Source organism: Lepisosteus oculatus, chromosome 13 (assembly GCF_040954835.1).
Source record: "Lepisosteus oculatus isolate fLepOcu1 chromosome 13, fLepOcu1.hap2, whole genome shotgun sequence".
NCBI classification, from domain to species: Eukaryota; Metazoa; Chordata; class Actinopteri; order Semionotiformes; family Lepisosteidae; genus Lepisosteus; species Lepisosteus oculatus.
In genome coordinates this window covers 22008879-22025997 of record NC_090708.1, presented here as the reverse complement: position 1 = coordinate 22025997, position 17119 = coordinate 22008879, and the positions used below count along the sequence as shown (strand labels likewise).

Sequence of the window (17119 nt, the reverse complement as noted above, 5' to 3'; positions counted from 1 at the left end):
TAACTTGCAGTTTCCTTTTTTTCAAATTAAATTGACCGAAGCACGTGTAGCCCTCCTCATCTGAACCCACATGACACGGCCCATGGAAAGAGCCTCATTTCCCATTTATGTGGCATCAGCAGCTGCTCTGTTGGCAGGTTCTGAACACTCTGCTGTTTGTACAATCTGCCCGTTCTTTATGAAACCAACAGTTACTGGAGTGTTGTGATGTTCTCACGCAACATGAACAAGCAGTACCTTTCACATTTTGTTTATTCAGGGGTTTGATTTGAGGTTTTGTTCATGTTGGGTAGAAGACATTGCCTTAGTCTCCCCAGAGGCCACTTTTCCAAAAACACATTTTAAATCTAAATCTCCATCAGAAGATTTGTATTATCTTTTAAAGCATTTTTAAACACCTTTCCAATTGGACATTCTCACGACATTGTCTTTTCTCCACTGTATATTCAAAAATGGTTTCAGCCTTTTGTCAGTCAGGCCTGCGATCCTGGAAACAATATCTATTTGTGGCTTCTGTGGTAATTAGACAGTGTCTGTTTGTTTTAGCCACTAATCTCAGGTCATTCAGTAAATTACATATTTTACTTCCAAAACACTGCACTGTGAATGTCACCTTCCTTTACATCTTTGATCTTGAGAGCTTTACACTCTTGTTTACATTTTTAACATTATCACATTTGCAGTCTTATGTACAGTAGTCTTTTCAAGAAACATTTCTGTAACCCAGCCAGGTGCTTTGACAGGGAGTGGTAAGGGGTACTGTACTGTATCTAGAGGGTTGTAGACACTGCAGCTGTACCCTTGAGCAAGGCACTCAAGCTTTAATTTAATGTTTCTCTGAACAACAAAAACTAGCCTGTGACAGAAATATTCTAAATGTTATATTAATTTATATCTTCCTCTTAATGTACTGTACTTTGTATTTGTTCTGCTGTCCAATGCTTTGCAGATTTTCAAGTTCTTGAAATAACGGTGTCTGTGTTGTCTATGCCAGATATTAACCTGGGGGATAGTCTGATGGATCTCTAATGTTTGATTTAGTGAAAAACATACCTCCTGGTGTAACATTGCTCTTTCATAGTCCCCACAGTAAAATGACTTGATGCTGACACAAAAAGACTGCAACAATTATATTGTTTAATTTGCTCTCATTCCCCATAATGGAGCTGAAAGCTACTGTATTGCCATTGTAGCAGATGACTGTCTCTGTGAAGTGGCATTGCTGAGTTTATATTGCACTGTGTAGATATAATAAGAAGCAGAAGAAAAGTAATGTCCAAATCCTGACGTAATTGGTTTGTCTTTGCTATTTGCAATATTAATGTTGTTGTTTTTTTTGTTGAAGAGGAAGGCAATCAGATTTAATATGTAGAAAATTAAATACTTCTAAAGAATACAGATTTTCTTATCTGATCTCCTTATCTTTACTAAGATAAAATAGTAATGTTGGAAGTGCCACTTTATTTTTACAGTGCATTCTCAGTGTATATATTGGATGATTCCAGAATATATGTTTCTCAATTTAGAGCAATATGATTTAGATGGAGTGGTAAAAGTAGGCCATTTTTATGTGGGATATTAAGATGCCGGTTTGAGTTAGAGGAGGTTTCTTTTATAAAGTTGTGGTTAAAGCAAGATACCACATTTAAATGGCCAACACAGCACATAATTTTGTTTTAGCTGAATGAATGTACATCTTGCTTTCTGGGTAAGACGTGCTTCTCCTAGCTGTGAAAACATGCTTTAAAAAAAAGAGACTTACTGAGCTATCATGAGAAAAACGATCACAAAAAACACATCATGAGAGGTACAAGATCTTATGTGTAAAATAAAGTTTAATTGAATAGACTGTTGGCATTGTTTCACATCCACCGTGTGCCTCTGGTAGCTTAAAAACAAGATTTTTATCACACTCCTTACAAGGGTACGACAAAGCTATAACGCCATGTCCAGACTTCAACGAATGGTAGAAGTGCTCTTTCAAGATGTAGAGTCTTCTGCTGATGTGGTTTCTAACCTAGAGCACAAGCAGTGTCTGCCTGTTAAAAATAGACTGGCACATTAGTTAGGCCATTATTGTTTAGAACAGCTAACCAAGTGGGGACACCATTGATTTTAGCGATGGTTTGTAAAAGCTGCTTTAGAAATGTTTTAGAGTGCATTGTTTACTGGGAAGTGTTCCCAATTACACTACTAGCACACAATGACATTGTTCCCTGACCTTCATCTCTGTCTGACAGAAGTAGGACAATCGGGCCTCTTACTTTATCATTCAATTTGTGGGTATGAAGTAGAGCTGAGGGAGTTTTAAATGAAAGGAGGTTTTACTTAGAGAGCCCCCCCAGGGAGTCCTGACTGGTAAACTGTCGTCATTTGCAGTTTCAAGAACAATTAAACAGAAATATAATGACTGTGATGAACGTAGGTGTTCAAGGCTATTTTATTTTTAAGTGGTATATTTATACTGAGAAAAAAGGTATGTCTGACAAGTACAAAAATTAGCCTTAGTATCAAATGATACTTGCATTGCTCAAATCCAGGTACAGAATATGCCTTGTTAGGTTGTGTGATTACTAGATACCTCGTACCTCCTCAAGCCTGGTACACAATATTTACATGAAATTAGTGGCTATTCTCATTGTTCACAACTTGATTTATCTACAATCTGTATTTACTTTAATCTACATCACAATGAAGAGTGAATGTATGTATTTTTTTCCTAATGTACTTTTTATAAGTTTGCAGTGTTGTTGAAGTATTGAGATAGGAAGGAAAAGGAAGACCAGGTAAAAGGAGCTAAACAATATCGCAAAACTGCATTGTTGAACTAATCTGAAGAAAATGGATGATAACCAGCTGCTTCCCTTACGGGGAAAAAATACATTGTTGTTCTTTTGAGGAAACTGGTTTACCAGGGAGTCAGGCACATTGGCGCATGCAGAGCTGTTATACATGTGGACCTTTGTGTAACACAAATGTACTGTTTCAGTCAGGAAAAGTGGATAGTCTTTTTTTTTTCTAGACAGATGCCAGACAATAACTGGAAAACCTATTGGCTTTTAAGTAGCATTAATATTATGTTTACCATTGCGCTTTCCTTCATCAGATGTGAAGAGGTTCTCTGGGGTTTTTTGCCCCTGTTTCTGAAGCTCCAACTCTGCCTCTGCCGGGTTTTAATTTGTTACAAGAATAACATTTGTTGCTCTGGAAACCAGATGGATCTACTTTGTTTGGAATTTTCCAATAACATGTTAACCAAAGTGCCGTTACTCCTGCTCGGTCTAAGTGATGACTATTTGGGCCAAGACTGGCAGGGGAATGCCATTTCACAGAGCAAAAGTCTGATTTGTGGACACAGAAGAGTCGACTTCTGATGTATGACTAATGAAATAAGTTTTAATTAATTGTCTAGCTGGAAGATCTTTGAGGATTGCTTTTCTCTTCCTTAAGTTTGAGTCTGAAGCTCTATGTTCCCTGACCTGGCCCTGATTGAGTGTGTAAAATCTGGGGCTTAGTAATGGAGTCAGCTGTAGGCAGATTCACTGGACTGTTGGTAACATGCAACCATGGCAACCGTTATTCACAAGCCTGAGGACAAAAATGTTTTTATTTCACTGCACTTCACAAAGAGCTATAGTGAACTTTCTGACAAAATAACCGTTGGAAGGGTTTATGCTATAACCAACATGTCTATTTTTAATTTGTTTCAGTGAAGAAAGTGCAGCAGAACAAAAGGATTTTCAATCCTTCCATTCCTGCGTAGTAGTTATACTTGTGTATTTAACAGTTGCTCTACACAACTGATAATACTGTATGGATGCAGTCTTCATGCATTGTTTTTGTTGGAAGATTCAAACATTTTTCATTAAAAGACTCATTTCTTAGAATGAGCATTCTAGAAAGTTTTTATGTCCCTTTTGGTAACATAATGCAATAATATTCTGTAAGTATTGTGTTATCCCATCGCTGAGAGAGACTGTTGTTCACATGACAAATATATAATTTAATAGAAACATAGTCAAGTGCCATGAGACGTACTGTATATTTCCAAATAATATTTTTCGAGTGGTGAAGAAGAAAAATTTCAAATGACTTATTTAGTTTTACTTTTAGATGTATTTGTGGGCTACCAAGAGCTTATTCAGAAGCAGCTGTCTGATGTGACCGTGTAATTGACAGGTACCATTTGTGTTTTTGCTGAAGAGAGGTTCGGAGTCTAGCCCTCTGTGAAAAGGCTTCGTGCAGATTCCAGTTTTCCTCACCGCTCTGTCAACTTGAGTTGTGGGGAAGAGCTGGCAGGCTGCGTTTCAATAGACTAATGGAAGAAATCTCTACTTATAAGTGCTAGTGTTTACAGTAGATCCATAACTCCTTTTATAGAAAAGAGGAAAAATAATAATGATAATTATAAGTGGGGCCCAAACCATTCCTTTTCCAAAACTGAGTTCTACATAATTAGCAGTTCTGTCTGGTTAATGTAAGCTTTTTCATTCATGAGGGGGTTTACAGTGTTGCCTTCAGAGAGACATTAATATTGTGGGTTTTTTTATATTGTGTTTCTTTAAAATAAATACCTGGACAGATTGCTTGGTGCATTTATCTTGATGTAACCTGTATTTATCTTTCATGGAGTCTGGCCCTGTATGTCAGATTTACAGTCATGGAGATGGCTGTTCATACTAGGTCACTTTAATAACATAATTCTGCTGTAATGAATTGTCATTGATTTCCTTTATCGGCCAGCTTGCTCGCATTGCTCTTGCACGTCTGCTACCCATTAAAGCACTCTAATGGTGTTGATGAATGGCTAGTTTTCATATGGAAGAGCTCCAGGCATAACTGCAGAAGCCCATATGGGCAGTTTTTTGCCTATTTTGTCTTTTGTTTAGACAGCTTCTGTTTTAAACATGTATCATGGTGGTATTTTGCCAGACTCCACTGTACAATGTACCTGCAAAAATAAAGGGAAAATTGGAACTCATGCAACATCAAGCATCTTCTTCAGTGTAGAGTGTGAATACCTTTTTGTACAAACACAATATGCTCAATAGCATTGCTATGAAGCACCTGAAAATATTTCACACTAGATGTTGCCACATTATTACTTTTGTCAGAGTTTCCCCTGTTTCTCAAAGTGACTTTCATATAAGCACTGGTATACCTAAGATGCTCTGATACATACTATTAATAAAAATAAGAGAACCTTTAACCATACAATCCAGATGAGCACACCTTTTTATTAACAGTGATAGTCAGGAGTTTCCAATTATATAGCAGGGCTTTTTGTGTTTCTGGAGCAATCTCAAGAGAAGGGTCTCACCCACAGCCTTCCAGTTACAAGGTCAGTGCCCTTACCACAGCTCTATGCTGCTCATGCATTAAAAAAGACACTGCTGACTCATGTGGGAATCACACCCACATGTGGCAGTCTCAGCAATCGTTGGTCGCCACTGAAATCTTTTTTTAAATGGATGATAACCAGCTCTTTTTAAAGTCATGTTTTATTTTGAAAAATGTAGCAGAAGTTATAAAAAGAAAAAAGTAGCAGCAGCCTAGGTTTTAGGCTAGACTGTGCTCCAAATGACCATGGCTTTTGCTAGGATCAGATCACTATTTCAGATGGTCCTGCTCTATGTTTAAAAGATGAACTGTCTGTGTCTCGAGAGAAATCAACATATTTGGTTCCAAAGGAACAAGTAAAGGTTTATTCCATGCTGAAAAGAGAAGAAAAGAAATCCAACATTTTGGCTGTGGAGCCTCTCTTCTGTCTGTATTCACAACAGTACTGTTCAGCAGATTATTCATTAAAAGAGGTACGAACACCAAAACATCAATGAGGTGCAGGCACAGAGAGATCATGCCATCAATGGTCTGATGAAGTCCTTGCTGAAGTGCTGGCTTGGCTTTTGCAAAATTAAATTTACTTTATCTTAGGGAGTATCCCTAAGTATTCTTTTTATTTTCTGTAACAGATGATAAAAATACAGTACAGCACAAAGAAATAGCACAAATTTGTATGATTTAATGTATATGTTTTAGAGTGTACAGTAATTTCAGAATTAAAAGAAAAGGTGGTCTTTTTATAGAAGCCTTTGTGCTTGAAGAAATGCTTTTAACTGTAATGTTCAGCTAGAGGTTTCCATGGAAACATTAAAATAATGTATGCGACTGTAGGCATTTTTAACGCTGTCATCAGAAACTGCTTCAATGTTGTGCTTTTAAAGCTAGGGTAATAGAGCTAACTTGTAAATATTTCTGTGATTTTGTTTTCCTGGTAGTTTTCTACAAGTTTTCAAATCTAGTGGTGCATTTAAATACTTAATTTGTTCTTCTGTTATTAGTTTAATTCAAGATAAAATGGGTTGACATCAGCTTAATGTAAAACTAGTTATTCAAGCTTCCAGTAGTTGCCGCTCAACATGTGAAACGTATTCCTTCATGTTTGCAAGAGTCAGATTAAGACTAAATGAACATTCTGAAGCCCCAACCCTTCTCAGCCGCTGCTGGGCCTGAGATCTCTTGCATTCATACTGAGCGCCTTGTGGCATTGGCGACTGTGAGCTCCGAGAGATGTTGTGGCACAAAAGTACCTCTGAGCCGGATGGAGCTTCACAGCGTGGCTGAACAGACTCGTCTTTTTGCCTCCCTCTGTCATCTCCACAGGTTGTTTTGAGTGCTGCATTAAGTGCCTGGGAGGAGTCCCGTACGCGTCCCTGGTCGCCACTATCCTGTGCTTCTCGGGGGTGGCTTTGTTCTGCGGCTGTGGCCATGTGGCACTGACTGGGACGGTCACTATCCTGGAGACTCACTTCTCTAAGGTCACTACGGATCATGCGACCTTAACCGATGTGTGAGTTTGAAGCACCTTTTTGTTTTTTTTAAATCATTTTTTCAGTCTATTTTTGGACTCGGAGATTCTTCCAGTTCTCCCAGGGTTTCGGTTAATTAAAACGGGGCTTATTAAGCCCCTAAGATGTTCATTGAAAACTAAATTACAGGGGGAGCCCTCTGTGTTATCATAAAGAGGAAGAGTGGTATCATCCATCATCAAACATGATGTCAAACACCTCTAATCTGTTAAAAAAATATTGGAGCCATTGTTTCAGGAGGTTATCACCCATCTAATCCTGACTTTTATTGCCAATCCCAGAATGTCATTAATTAAAATGAAAAACTTTTGGATTAAACATGATTTTAGATGTTGGGCTCCGATGAATTAATTGTCTGAAGCATCTTCTTTGTGTGTGCTTGCAGAGTACAGCTGATGCAGTACATCATTTATGGGATCGCCTCGTTTTTCTTCTTGTACGGAATCATTCTCTTGGCAGAGGGTTTCTACACTACCAGCGCTGTGAAGGAGCTTCACAGTGAATTCAAGACCACAGCCTGTGGACGATGCATCAGTGGAATGGTATGGAGTCAGTAATTACTCATGTGAATGTTGTACAGCCCTGGACACCACTCAAGTGTCCCACAGAACTGTGAATGCTAGATTCCAGTGTGGTGTTTCAAGTGGGTGATTGATTTAGTGCGTAATTACATTTCTCCTCCTGTTAGTCATAAGTCACTAAGAAGGGACATTTGGTTCGTCTAGCACATTTGGTAGTTTCAGTTAACTGGTCCAAGTATCTCATCCATCTGTTTTTTGAAAGAAGTCAGGGTATTGGCTTGAACAACATGGCTGCAGAGCTCCAGACCAACACAACCCTTTTAATCTGACTGCGTCCATCACGTCCTGCCTGAACTAATTGCGACATGTAAATGAGGGTTAACAGAAGAAGTGGTCCAACTGGCCGTCTAACCCCATCAACATTTTAAGGATCTAATCTAGAAATATTGTCAATCTGTTTAATCCAGCAGTAAACAAATATTACCCAAATATTTGGATAATTGCTACCAAACATACAGTATGATTTTGTGGTGCTAATCATGATCAAGGTAAATCGAGGTAACCCAAAATCTGTGATTATCTCTGTGCTATGATTGTCCACAATCTCGGAAAAACATTTTTCGGTACTTTGGGGAGAAAAATAGATTTCCCAATTTCCCTGTGGCAATAAAAATCTGACTTTTTCAAGAACATTCAAGGGATAGACGAATGCTGTTTGTCTTTTCAGTTTGTGTTCCTGACCTATATCCTTGGAGTTGCCTGGCTGGGAGTATTTGGCTTCTCAGCTGTTCCTGTCTTCTTGTTCTATAACATGTGGTCGACGTGCGAAGCCATGAGATCTCCAGTAGCGAACCTGACTTCCATAGACTCTATTTGCGTGGATGTTCGGCAGTATGGTAAGAAAGAGCTGCTCTCTGGTCAAGATGCAATCTTGGTCTTGATCTGGTCAAGATGTAGGTGACGGCAGCATAAAGCCACAGTGAAACCACTTAAGATCGTACTGTATTAAGTGCTGTGACGTTGCACAATGCTAAGGAGTTTCAGTGCAGTTTGACAGACAAGAAGTAATGACGTAAGAGCATCATCACTAAGAGAAGGCCAGTTACAGGTCTCTGGCAGCAGGTATATCGCAAAGAGATGAGTTGTCAATTTCTTCAGGAAGATGGCGAGTGCATCTGCAGTTCTGACTGTAGGTGGTATAGTCATTTCAGCACTGGGTATCAGTGGAGAGAAGGGTTGGACCCAAGATTTTAAGCCCCACAGTAATGTCATTGCCATTGGCCTGAAGAATCAGATCTCAGTGCCAGTGAGAACATGGGGCCTGACAGTGGTCTGGAGCTGTGCTGGTGCAGTCAACTGGTAAAACAGTTGAAGGTAGATAAAACTGATTCTTAATCGATATTAATTCTCTCACTTGCTTTTCTAGGTATCATTCCCTGGAGCGCAACCCCTGGCAAAGCCTGTGGTTCCAATCTAGGAACAATCTGCAACACCAGTGAGGTAATGAAGATATACTTCTGTTTGACTTTTCATGAAATGTTAGTTCAGAAGTGAGTTGCTGTTAGATGGTCCTGGTCTTCACGTCTTTAGTTAACAGTATCTGTGAAAGTGTATAAACCCTTCTCTTATCATCTTATCCCTCCATACATTTCTAAGTATGTTTCCTTGTTTAAAATGAGTCTAATATACAAATTAGATATACATACATATCCCTAATACAAATGTGACATGTCTATATGAGTTACGTGCCCCAATTTTAATGCAGGTTATCCTATTCCACTGCTGTCATCAGTTGAAGACCAAGAGTTCCAGATGAGTGCATATGTCCCAGTTTCACTGAACTAATTTTCCATTGTCTTTTTGTTTATTGGACTTACTGTACAAGTATTTATCTAAAGATACTAGGATGGCTAATATAGGATGCTGGAAATTAAATAATAATATAAATAATAATAACAACACTTATAAAGCACTGGACTGGACACTCCATTTAAAGCACTATACAGGTAATGTGGGCTCCCCTCCAACACCAATGTGTAGCCCCTACCTGGATGTGCCAGTATGTTCACCACACATCAGCTATCAGTGGGGATGAGAAAAGAGTATTGAAGCCAAATCATAGATGGGGATAATAACGAAGCCAAGACTGGTGAAGGCCAGAGGGAAATATGGCCAGGGGTAACACCCCTACTCTTTTTGAGAAAAGCGCTGAGATTTTAAATGACCACAGAGAGTCAGGACCTCAGTTTTATGTCTCATATGAAGGACAGTGCCTTTTTTGCAGTATAATGTCCTCCATAACTATACTGGGGCATTAGAACCCTCACAGACTGCAGGGTGAGCGCCCCCTACTGGTCCCACTAACACCTCTTCCAGCAGCAACCTTAGTTTTCCCAGGAGGACTCCCATCCAGGTACTGGCCAGGCTCACACCTGCTTAACTTCAGTGAGTTGCCATTTGTGAGTTGCAGGGTGATACACTGTAGCTGCTGGCTACAGGCCATATACTGCACGGTACATGTTTGTCATCATTAGGATTTCTGGGTTAGCCAGTGCACCACGGGTATTTATAGTGAAATATAGAAAGGAGTAACTTTCCTGTCTCAATATTATATGTATCGTGCTGCTGAGGGTTCCTGTATTCTCACACATACTCCTTCACAACCTCTTGCTCCTCCTGAAATTACTGCGAAGCAGCTCAAGGTGCTTGTCCTCTCAGGAATGTGCCCTCAGCCGGATCAGACATTACTGCTGGGTCATGGAAGAAAAAAGCAACAAACAGAAAGAAACAATGGGCAAATAAAGGGGTGGTAAACTGTACCGGTGATAAACATAAACTACAACTGTAAGAAACAAAGCCAAGTCCCCAAAGCCAGCAATACAAAGTTTAGAATCCTTGCTATTGGTCGCTTTAAAATGGGGAATCCTCTGGTCTTTTGCACATCAGAAGATCTGGATTTCTTACACATTTTCTATCTCTCTTGTTTTCCAGTTCTATCTGTCTTACCACCTCTACATTGTGGCGTGTGCTGGAGCAGGCGCGACTGTTATTGCACTGGTGAGCCACGTTTTTAATGCCTTTAGAATTGATTTAGACCAAGATCTCCTGCGTTTCACATGCTCTGGTCGGTGTCTGATTGGTTGATAGATTAATAAAGGGCTCCCTCCTTGCTTTTACACACGCACTGATTCCTAAAATTGATTCAACAATACATTTGAGTGGCAACTGTGAGGTCTATTTCAAATTTCATTTTCTGTGATGTCCGTAGCTGTTAGACACCTGCTTGTCGTGCTGATGGACTTCCTCCTATTGCAACAGGGAAGCTCTGTGTAAGTCTCTGAAATGAAGGCAGCTTTGACAGTTTGTGCTGTGACAATCAAGCAGTGAATATTAAGATAAAATGTACAGTGAGGAGAAGAATAGGAATCCAAGTACAAACATTGCTAGAATAGAATAGAATTAAAAAAACATTTTATTGTTCTATAGATATGTTTTATTTATATGTTGTATGACATTTTCTGTCTGAGGGAGGTTTAGGCAAACCCCTCTCCCAATTGCACCACTGCACAGAATTGATTCTTGTCCAGCTACAGTTGTGATTTCACTCAGTCTCAAAGCTGAACAATTCAGGCACAGAAATTGGGGAAAAAAACAAACTGAAATTCCAAGAATAACATCTGTGCTACATGATCCAGTGCTAAATTATTACCAAGCTAATTCAAGCCCCGGATCCATTATAGTAATGCTGTTGAATTTGTTTCAGATAATCTGACGACGTTGTCATTGTTTTCAGAGATTATAAAATATACGTACCATTAGATGCTATTAGGGTTGGTATTCAGCTTTCTGTCCTGTAGCTGTAAGTAGCAAGAAGCAGCTCAGGGCATTAATGCCTGTATAGAGAGGGTCTTTGTTACAGGCAGTGACCCTGCGGTGTAGTACTTGTACATTATTACTAGCGCAGTTCGAATGGGAGCAAATTCAAAGTCATCAGCACCACCAGGATGTCCTCCGGTTTTGTCTCACACCCCTGTATTTTGTTCTCTTCCACCAGCTGATCTACATGATGGCTACCACATATAACTATGCCGTTTTGAAGTTTAAGAGTCGAGAAGACTGCTGCACTAAATTTTAAGCTGTATTTTAAGAGCATAGTGCAGAGTTTATGAAGCTGCAATGAGTAGATTGAGCAACCACTGACACCATGGACTAAAAAACGAAAAAAAATAGAAAAATGTTCTTTTCCTTTTACATAATGTGTAAATAGCAATTTGTATGCAACGTTTAGCATTTTTATACAGGGATGGGCACATTTGGAGATAATAGGGAGGTATGGCATCTGGCCGATTTTATACTGTGGACAAGCTTTTGATTCCACATGGCATCAATATTTGGCCTTTCTTCTGGTCCTTTTTAAAATTAGCAGTTACAATTAATTTAAAATTATTCAAATACATTTGGTGCTGATGATGGAGCTATATGTTTTCATTAATTTTCTTTGATCTGAATGGCATTATACAGTGGCCTTACTGTATCAAGCAAACATTTTTAATGATGTTGCTACACTTTTTCAAAATATTTCAGTATAATGTTACCATAGAATGATAATGGGTACTATGAATACTTCCAGTATTTGTAAACTATGGTTACATATCTTGCCATTTTCTGACACTAAAATGATTTACAGTAGTTGCCTCTTATTGTACAGTTTCATTACTTTCATTACAGGTCACATTTGTATAGTATAGTTTTGTGCATAGTCGAAGACAGTTGTCTCACCTTGACGTGACTGTGCAGTAATTACTGGTATGTGACCAAGCATTTCTCTCAAATACTACAGCATAATACAAGAGAGGTTGCAAACGAGATGCAGTCATTCAGCCTAGTGAGTAAGTTTGTTTGATAGTAGGTAACTGATCTATGGGTCTTATCCAACTTTTTCTCAAGAGAGGTTGGCTGGATAGCTTGTTCCACACTCCCACCAACCTTTGTGTAGAGGTGCCTCTTGGTTGGAAGATCTCACCAATTTCTCAAAAGAGGCCAGGGTCGTGGTTTCAACCACATGCCTGGGTAGCTTGTTCCAGATTTTTGAGTTTGGCGTAATCAAAGCCTTTTATCAAGCCAGGTTCCATACCTTAAAACAATAACCACAATACGTCATTGACATGACGACTCTACGCTGGGGCATAGTTACAGCACAAGATAAATTGCACAACAGAGGCGTTAATGAAGGACTGGGCCAGTGAGGGATCTTTTTTGATTGATGCCTGGGGCTTCAAAAACTGACTCCCCTTTTGAAGAATTTCTCTTATTAGAAATGTACTTTTTTAATGACTGTAACCTGCTTCTGCCTTAGTAGCTGCAGCTGTTTATAAGAATGTTCATTATTTTTGTCTTTGATTCATACAACACTTGCCATTAAATGTTTAAACATGCCACTTTTTTCTGTTAACCGTGAGCCTGCATGCTTTTGTTGTTCACTTTCTTAATCTGTGTTGACGGTTACTTATACTTCATAAGTATTTAATTTTTTTTTCTTAAGATTTTAAAAAATGTAGTTATTTTTTCCCTTTCTACACATAAAATAAAAATGCTTTGTGTAAAAAACAGAACAAAATAAAAATCATGGGTTTTTTTCCTTATTAAGAGTGTTTGCACACAATTTTACAGAATCTCCTGTACATGGTTTTTTATGTATCCTTTTGGAAGATACTCGTGATTTTCTATTATCTGGTACCTGCTTTTGAAAACACTGCACTGGCTTCTTAATTCTTTACTTTGTGTCTAGTGGCCTGTCTTTCCATTTGGAGTCACTAACAGTAACTGTTCTACCGCAGACTAAAACAAAATGCATGCATCTGCTGTCAAACTAAATGACACCCCATACCCAGTTAACTTCTGTAACTTCTAGTCCTAGTAGGGAGCTTATTTACATGTAACCCTTGTGTTTACATAGCTTGACTAGTAGCTTGCTTGGCATCTTGACATGCTTACTAGCCATCAACCTCACCCTTCTCTTCCAGATCCACTTCCTCATGATTCTGTCAGCAAATTGGGCCTACTTAAAGGACGCAAGTCACATGCATGCGTACCAAGACATCAAAATGAAGGAAGAGCAAGAACTACAAGACATCCAGTCCCGATCAAAGGAACGTCTCAATTCTTACACATAAGGATATAACATAATCGTCACTGACCAGCTATAGTCATTTGACAAGAAAATACGCAGCTATAACTTACAGACTGCTCCTTGCAGTACTAATGTGGGTCCTCCTAACAAACTAATGCATAAGTGTTGCTTTCTGCACTAACTCTCCTGGAAAAGTTTGTAGGAACCTTCTTCTTCTTCTTGTGTTATATATACATTTTCTCTTTTTAATATTCAAAGTATGCCATTTTAAATATAACTGTTTCTGTCTACATAGAACACCTTTACCCCTTTCTCAGCCGGTTTTTGCTGGTAAAGCTTGAAACATTGCACTATTTTTTACATTTTAAAAAAGAATGCACCTGTTTTTAAGTAACTTGTTCTTAATTTAGCAGGTATAACCGTGCTAAAGAAAAGGAAAACAGTGTAGCTTCTTTTGAGCTAAGTGGTTCTCCATCTTTTATTAAAGATGCCATTTTGATTATGCTTCACTCACAGTACAACACACGCGCCTTACAAAGCCACAGATTCCGAATAAAGATAATACAGAAAACTAGTGCAATGTGTTATTTCTATGTGCACGATTGTCTGTGAATGTTTAGTCTTTAACAGATTGAGAATGCAATGGTGAAACTCGATGGCGCATCATTCCATTAAAACAAATGCATGCTTTGCTTTTGAGAAAAATCTAGTTCAAATTAGCTTACTACTTGCTTAGCATAAACATAGAAATTCTAGCATTTTTGTTATTTCTGTTTGAAATCTGTCGCATCTGATATAGTTTTCCTTCTTGAGGGCACCTTGGATTCTTAATTTAACTTCTAATTTTCCAGTTTTGTTCCTCCAGTAACTTGACAGAAGGTTAGAGCTAACTTACTGTATTGGTGAACAACAAGTTAAACAGTGACTGAAGCCCTTAAAGGAAAAACTACCTCAGGTATAAAATTGTGAATTTCTGAAATAAAGGAGAGACTTGTTTTTAATTTGCTAATTGACCTGGGAAAATATATAAGGGATACCAGTAAAGACAGCAAACTTTGCTAAATATGGCAAAAGCAGTTAACGTTTATATAAAGTACCAAAACTAATAGCCTCTTGATAAATGTTTATGTAGCCAAAATGCTTAGAGGCTGAATTTTGTCTAAACATTTTAAGTGGCTTACAAGATATTTTGAAGCCAAACCCCTTTCATATAGAGCGAGTGCTGCAGTATTTCATTTGACAGGTTTTAATAAGGTTGCAGCAGACAGAGGCCTTCTCCAGCCTCCCCAACATGACACACAGTAGTGGGGCCTCAAACAGTGGTGCATGGGCCATGTTCCTGGTTAAAAACACTCATTCTCAGGCCTCCTGAGCGCTTCAACCTGTGAAGGAATCACTGTTTAAACAAGACCTGTCTGAGATGAGGCTATTATCACACAGTTAGCAGGCATTGCTTTAGTTGAGTGGCCTTGAGTCAGTCAGTGTTTCCTTGTGAGCATGGGGTAACATCTGGACTGAACTCTTCTCCTCATGCCTGTAGCCTAGCAGAGGGAACACTGCCAGTGTGTGTCTTCATCTCCCCTGCCCAGGCATCAGGGCCACAGCAATGAGCTGCTTATTAACAGCTGCTTCCAAATTGAGTGGGTTTGTAAAACAGTAGCTGGTAATTCCAAATAAAAAGAGATTCCTTTAAAAAAATCATTTAAATTATTCAAATGGACAAACAATGCATATTTTTAATACACATGTCACTCTCATAATACAGCTAAACTATGCCTTGATTGTTTTTTTATATTTTAATGGTATGTAAACCTTTATGTTATATTAAACAAAATATCCAATTTGCATATAAGGGCAAGTTATTGTTTTCTTTGTAAGCTGGGATTGTGGTGTGAAAACGCTGGGTATTCTTTCACCTCTACCATTTCTCAGTTTTTACTGCTTAGCTGCTGTCTTATCCCCATCACAACAAGCACTATGCATTTCAGGATAAAAGAAACTTGTGTTTTTTCATCAATTTTCATGATGTACCGTAATCTGTTATTACTGATTACTGCTAATCAAACAAATACTAATTTTGGAAGACCGTGAAAGTGGGATGTGTGAATGTTAATACCCTACAACCACAGGTTCTGTGATATTTAAGTCCAGACCGAAGTATACTTTACAGAATTTTATGGATGTATATGATGTAGAGCTGTTGCTAGTCAGAAATATGTTGGGCTTTAAAAAAATACTGGTTTAATTGCTTCTATATTTTGTTATGAAAATCTTGGTATTAAAATGTCATTGTATTTTAAAAATACTCTGAAGATGTATGTCAATATTGTTCAGATGTGCAAAGGTTTAAATACTGACAAAAGTTACTGATGTTCTGTTTTATGTTTGGTAGATGAGATGTACTGGAATATTGTAGTGCTTAATCATTGTTGCATGGAAGAGAGAACTATTTCTACATTGATCCAGGTGATGTGTAGTCATTTGTATTGACCCGCTATGGTAGGCAGTGTTTGCCCATTTCCATTTTCTAACTTGGAACAAAAATCCATTGTATGTGGAAGGCATAGGAGTCCTTAGTTTTCATAGAACCATTTTTTAAGTAAAAGTAATAAAATCCTGTATAGTACCAATTTTGTAACCTAATAGCAAACCAATATTTTCTATGAGTGCCAAGGGCTTCCTTGTGGTTTTATTCAAGTAGATATTAAAATTTGTAGATAAAACACTTTGAATCAGTATGTTGTTTTTATATTGCAATTCACGGAACATCATTCTGCTTAATGACACCTAGGAGCCTTTAATTTGGATCAAGCGTCCATGTAACGCCGTGCACATTTTGCAGAAGAATCACATGATATACACCACTGACAGGGCAAACTATGCACGCTGTCATTTCCCAAATTGTATGACAAGCATTAGGATACCCTTGGACACTTAAAATCAACAAGTTGAGAGTTTTTCTTTAAAATGAGATGGTTGGACTACAGTTTAAAAAACAACAACAATAGAATTTAATGAAGTTATGTTTTGTACTACACAAATAAACTTATTGTATGTATGTTTATTGAAATAAAAGACCTAAAAAAATCTGTTTTTTTTAAACTACAAATTCCAAACGTTTACAGCACATGTGGCTAATACCAGGTTTGTAATTATTTTGTTAACAGAAGTGTAATGAGTCTTTGAGCAATTAAAGTAATTCATGTAGTGCATTATGGCATTAAATTTTAAGAAGACTTAAGATATAATGATGTAATGTACAATGTAGTGCAGTATACATTTCCACAGTGTGCAGTGAATGAGCCCAGGTGAGTAAAACTGCTTCTTTCATGAAGACTTGTTTTTATTACAACCAGTCTGAACAGAAAAGGCAGGGTTTGTGGGGTTATGTGCAATTTCCATAGTGATCGATCTATGAACTACTAGCGAGGTGGAAAACCATTCCTAAGCAGACCTTTACCATTTTATTGGGCACAGAAACATTAACAAGGCATATTGTTTAGTAGCTTGTGATTTCTGTAGAACTTCATTAATTAGTTGTTGCTTATTTGGATTTAAAAAGTTGCTGTAGAAATACGTAAAATAAAGAAAAGGTTGGG

General features: G+C 38.1%; 1 protein-coding gene across 3 annotated transcripts in view; it reads left to right on the top strand.

The window, feature by feature from the left end:
- gpm6bb (glycoprotein M6Bb) overlaps window positions 1–16506 on the top strand; it is a 61875-nt gene extending 45369 nt beyond the window's left edge. For 2 of the 3 annotated variants that reach the window (XM_015361611.2, XM_015361610.2), the window contains exons 2-7: window positions 6664–6850; window positions 7255–7411; window positions 8118–8286; window positions 8817–8890; window positions 10382–10447; window positions 13414–16506. In XM_015361611.2, the coding sequence (XP_015217097.1) occupies window positions 6664–6850; window positions 7255–7411; window positions 8118–8286; window positions 8817–8890; window positions 10382–10447; window positions 13414–13563 (803 nt within the window). In that variant the 3' untranslated portion in view covers window positions 13564–16506. Of the gene's footprint in view, window positions 1–6663; window positions 6851–7254; window positions 7412–8117; window positions 8287–8816; window positions 8891–10381; window positions 10448–11444; window positions 13033–13413 lie in introns of those variants that run through there. The other variant, XM_006637905.3, reaches the window with a different exon arrangement.
- The last annotated feature ends 613 nt before the right edge of the window (window positions 16507–17119 follow it).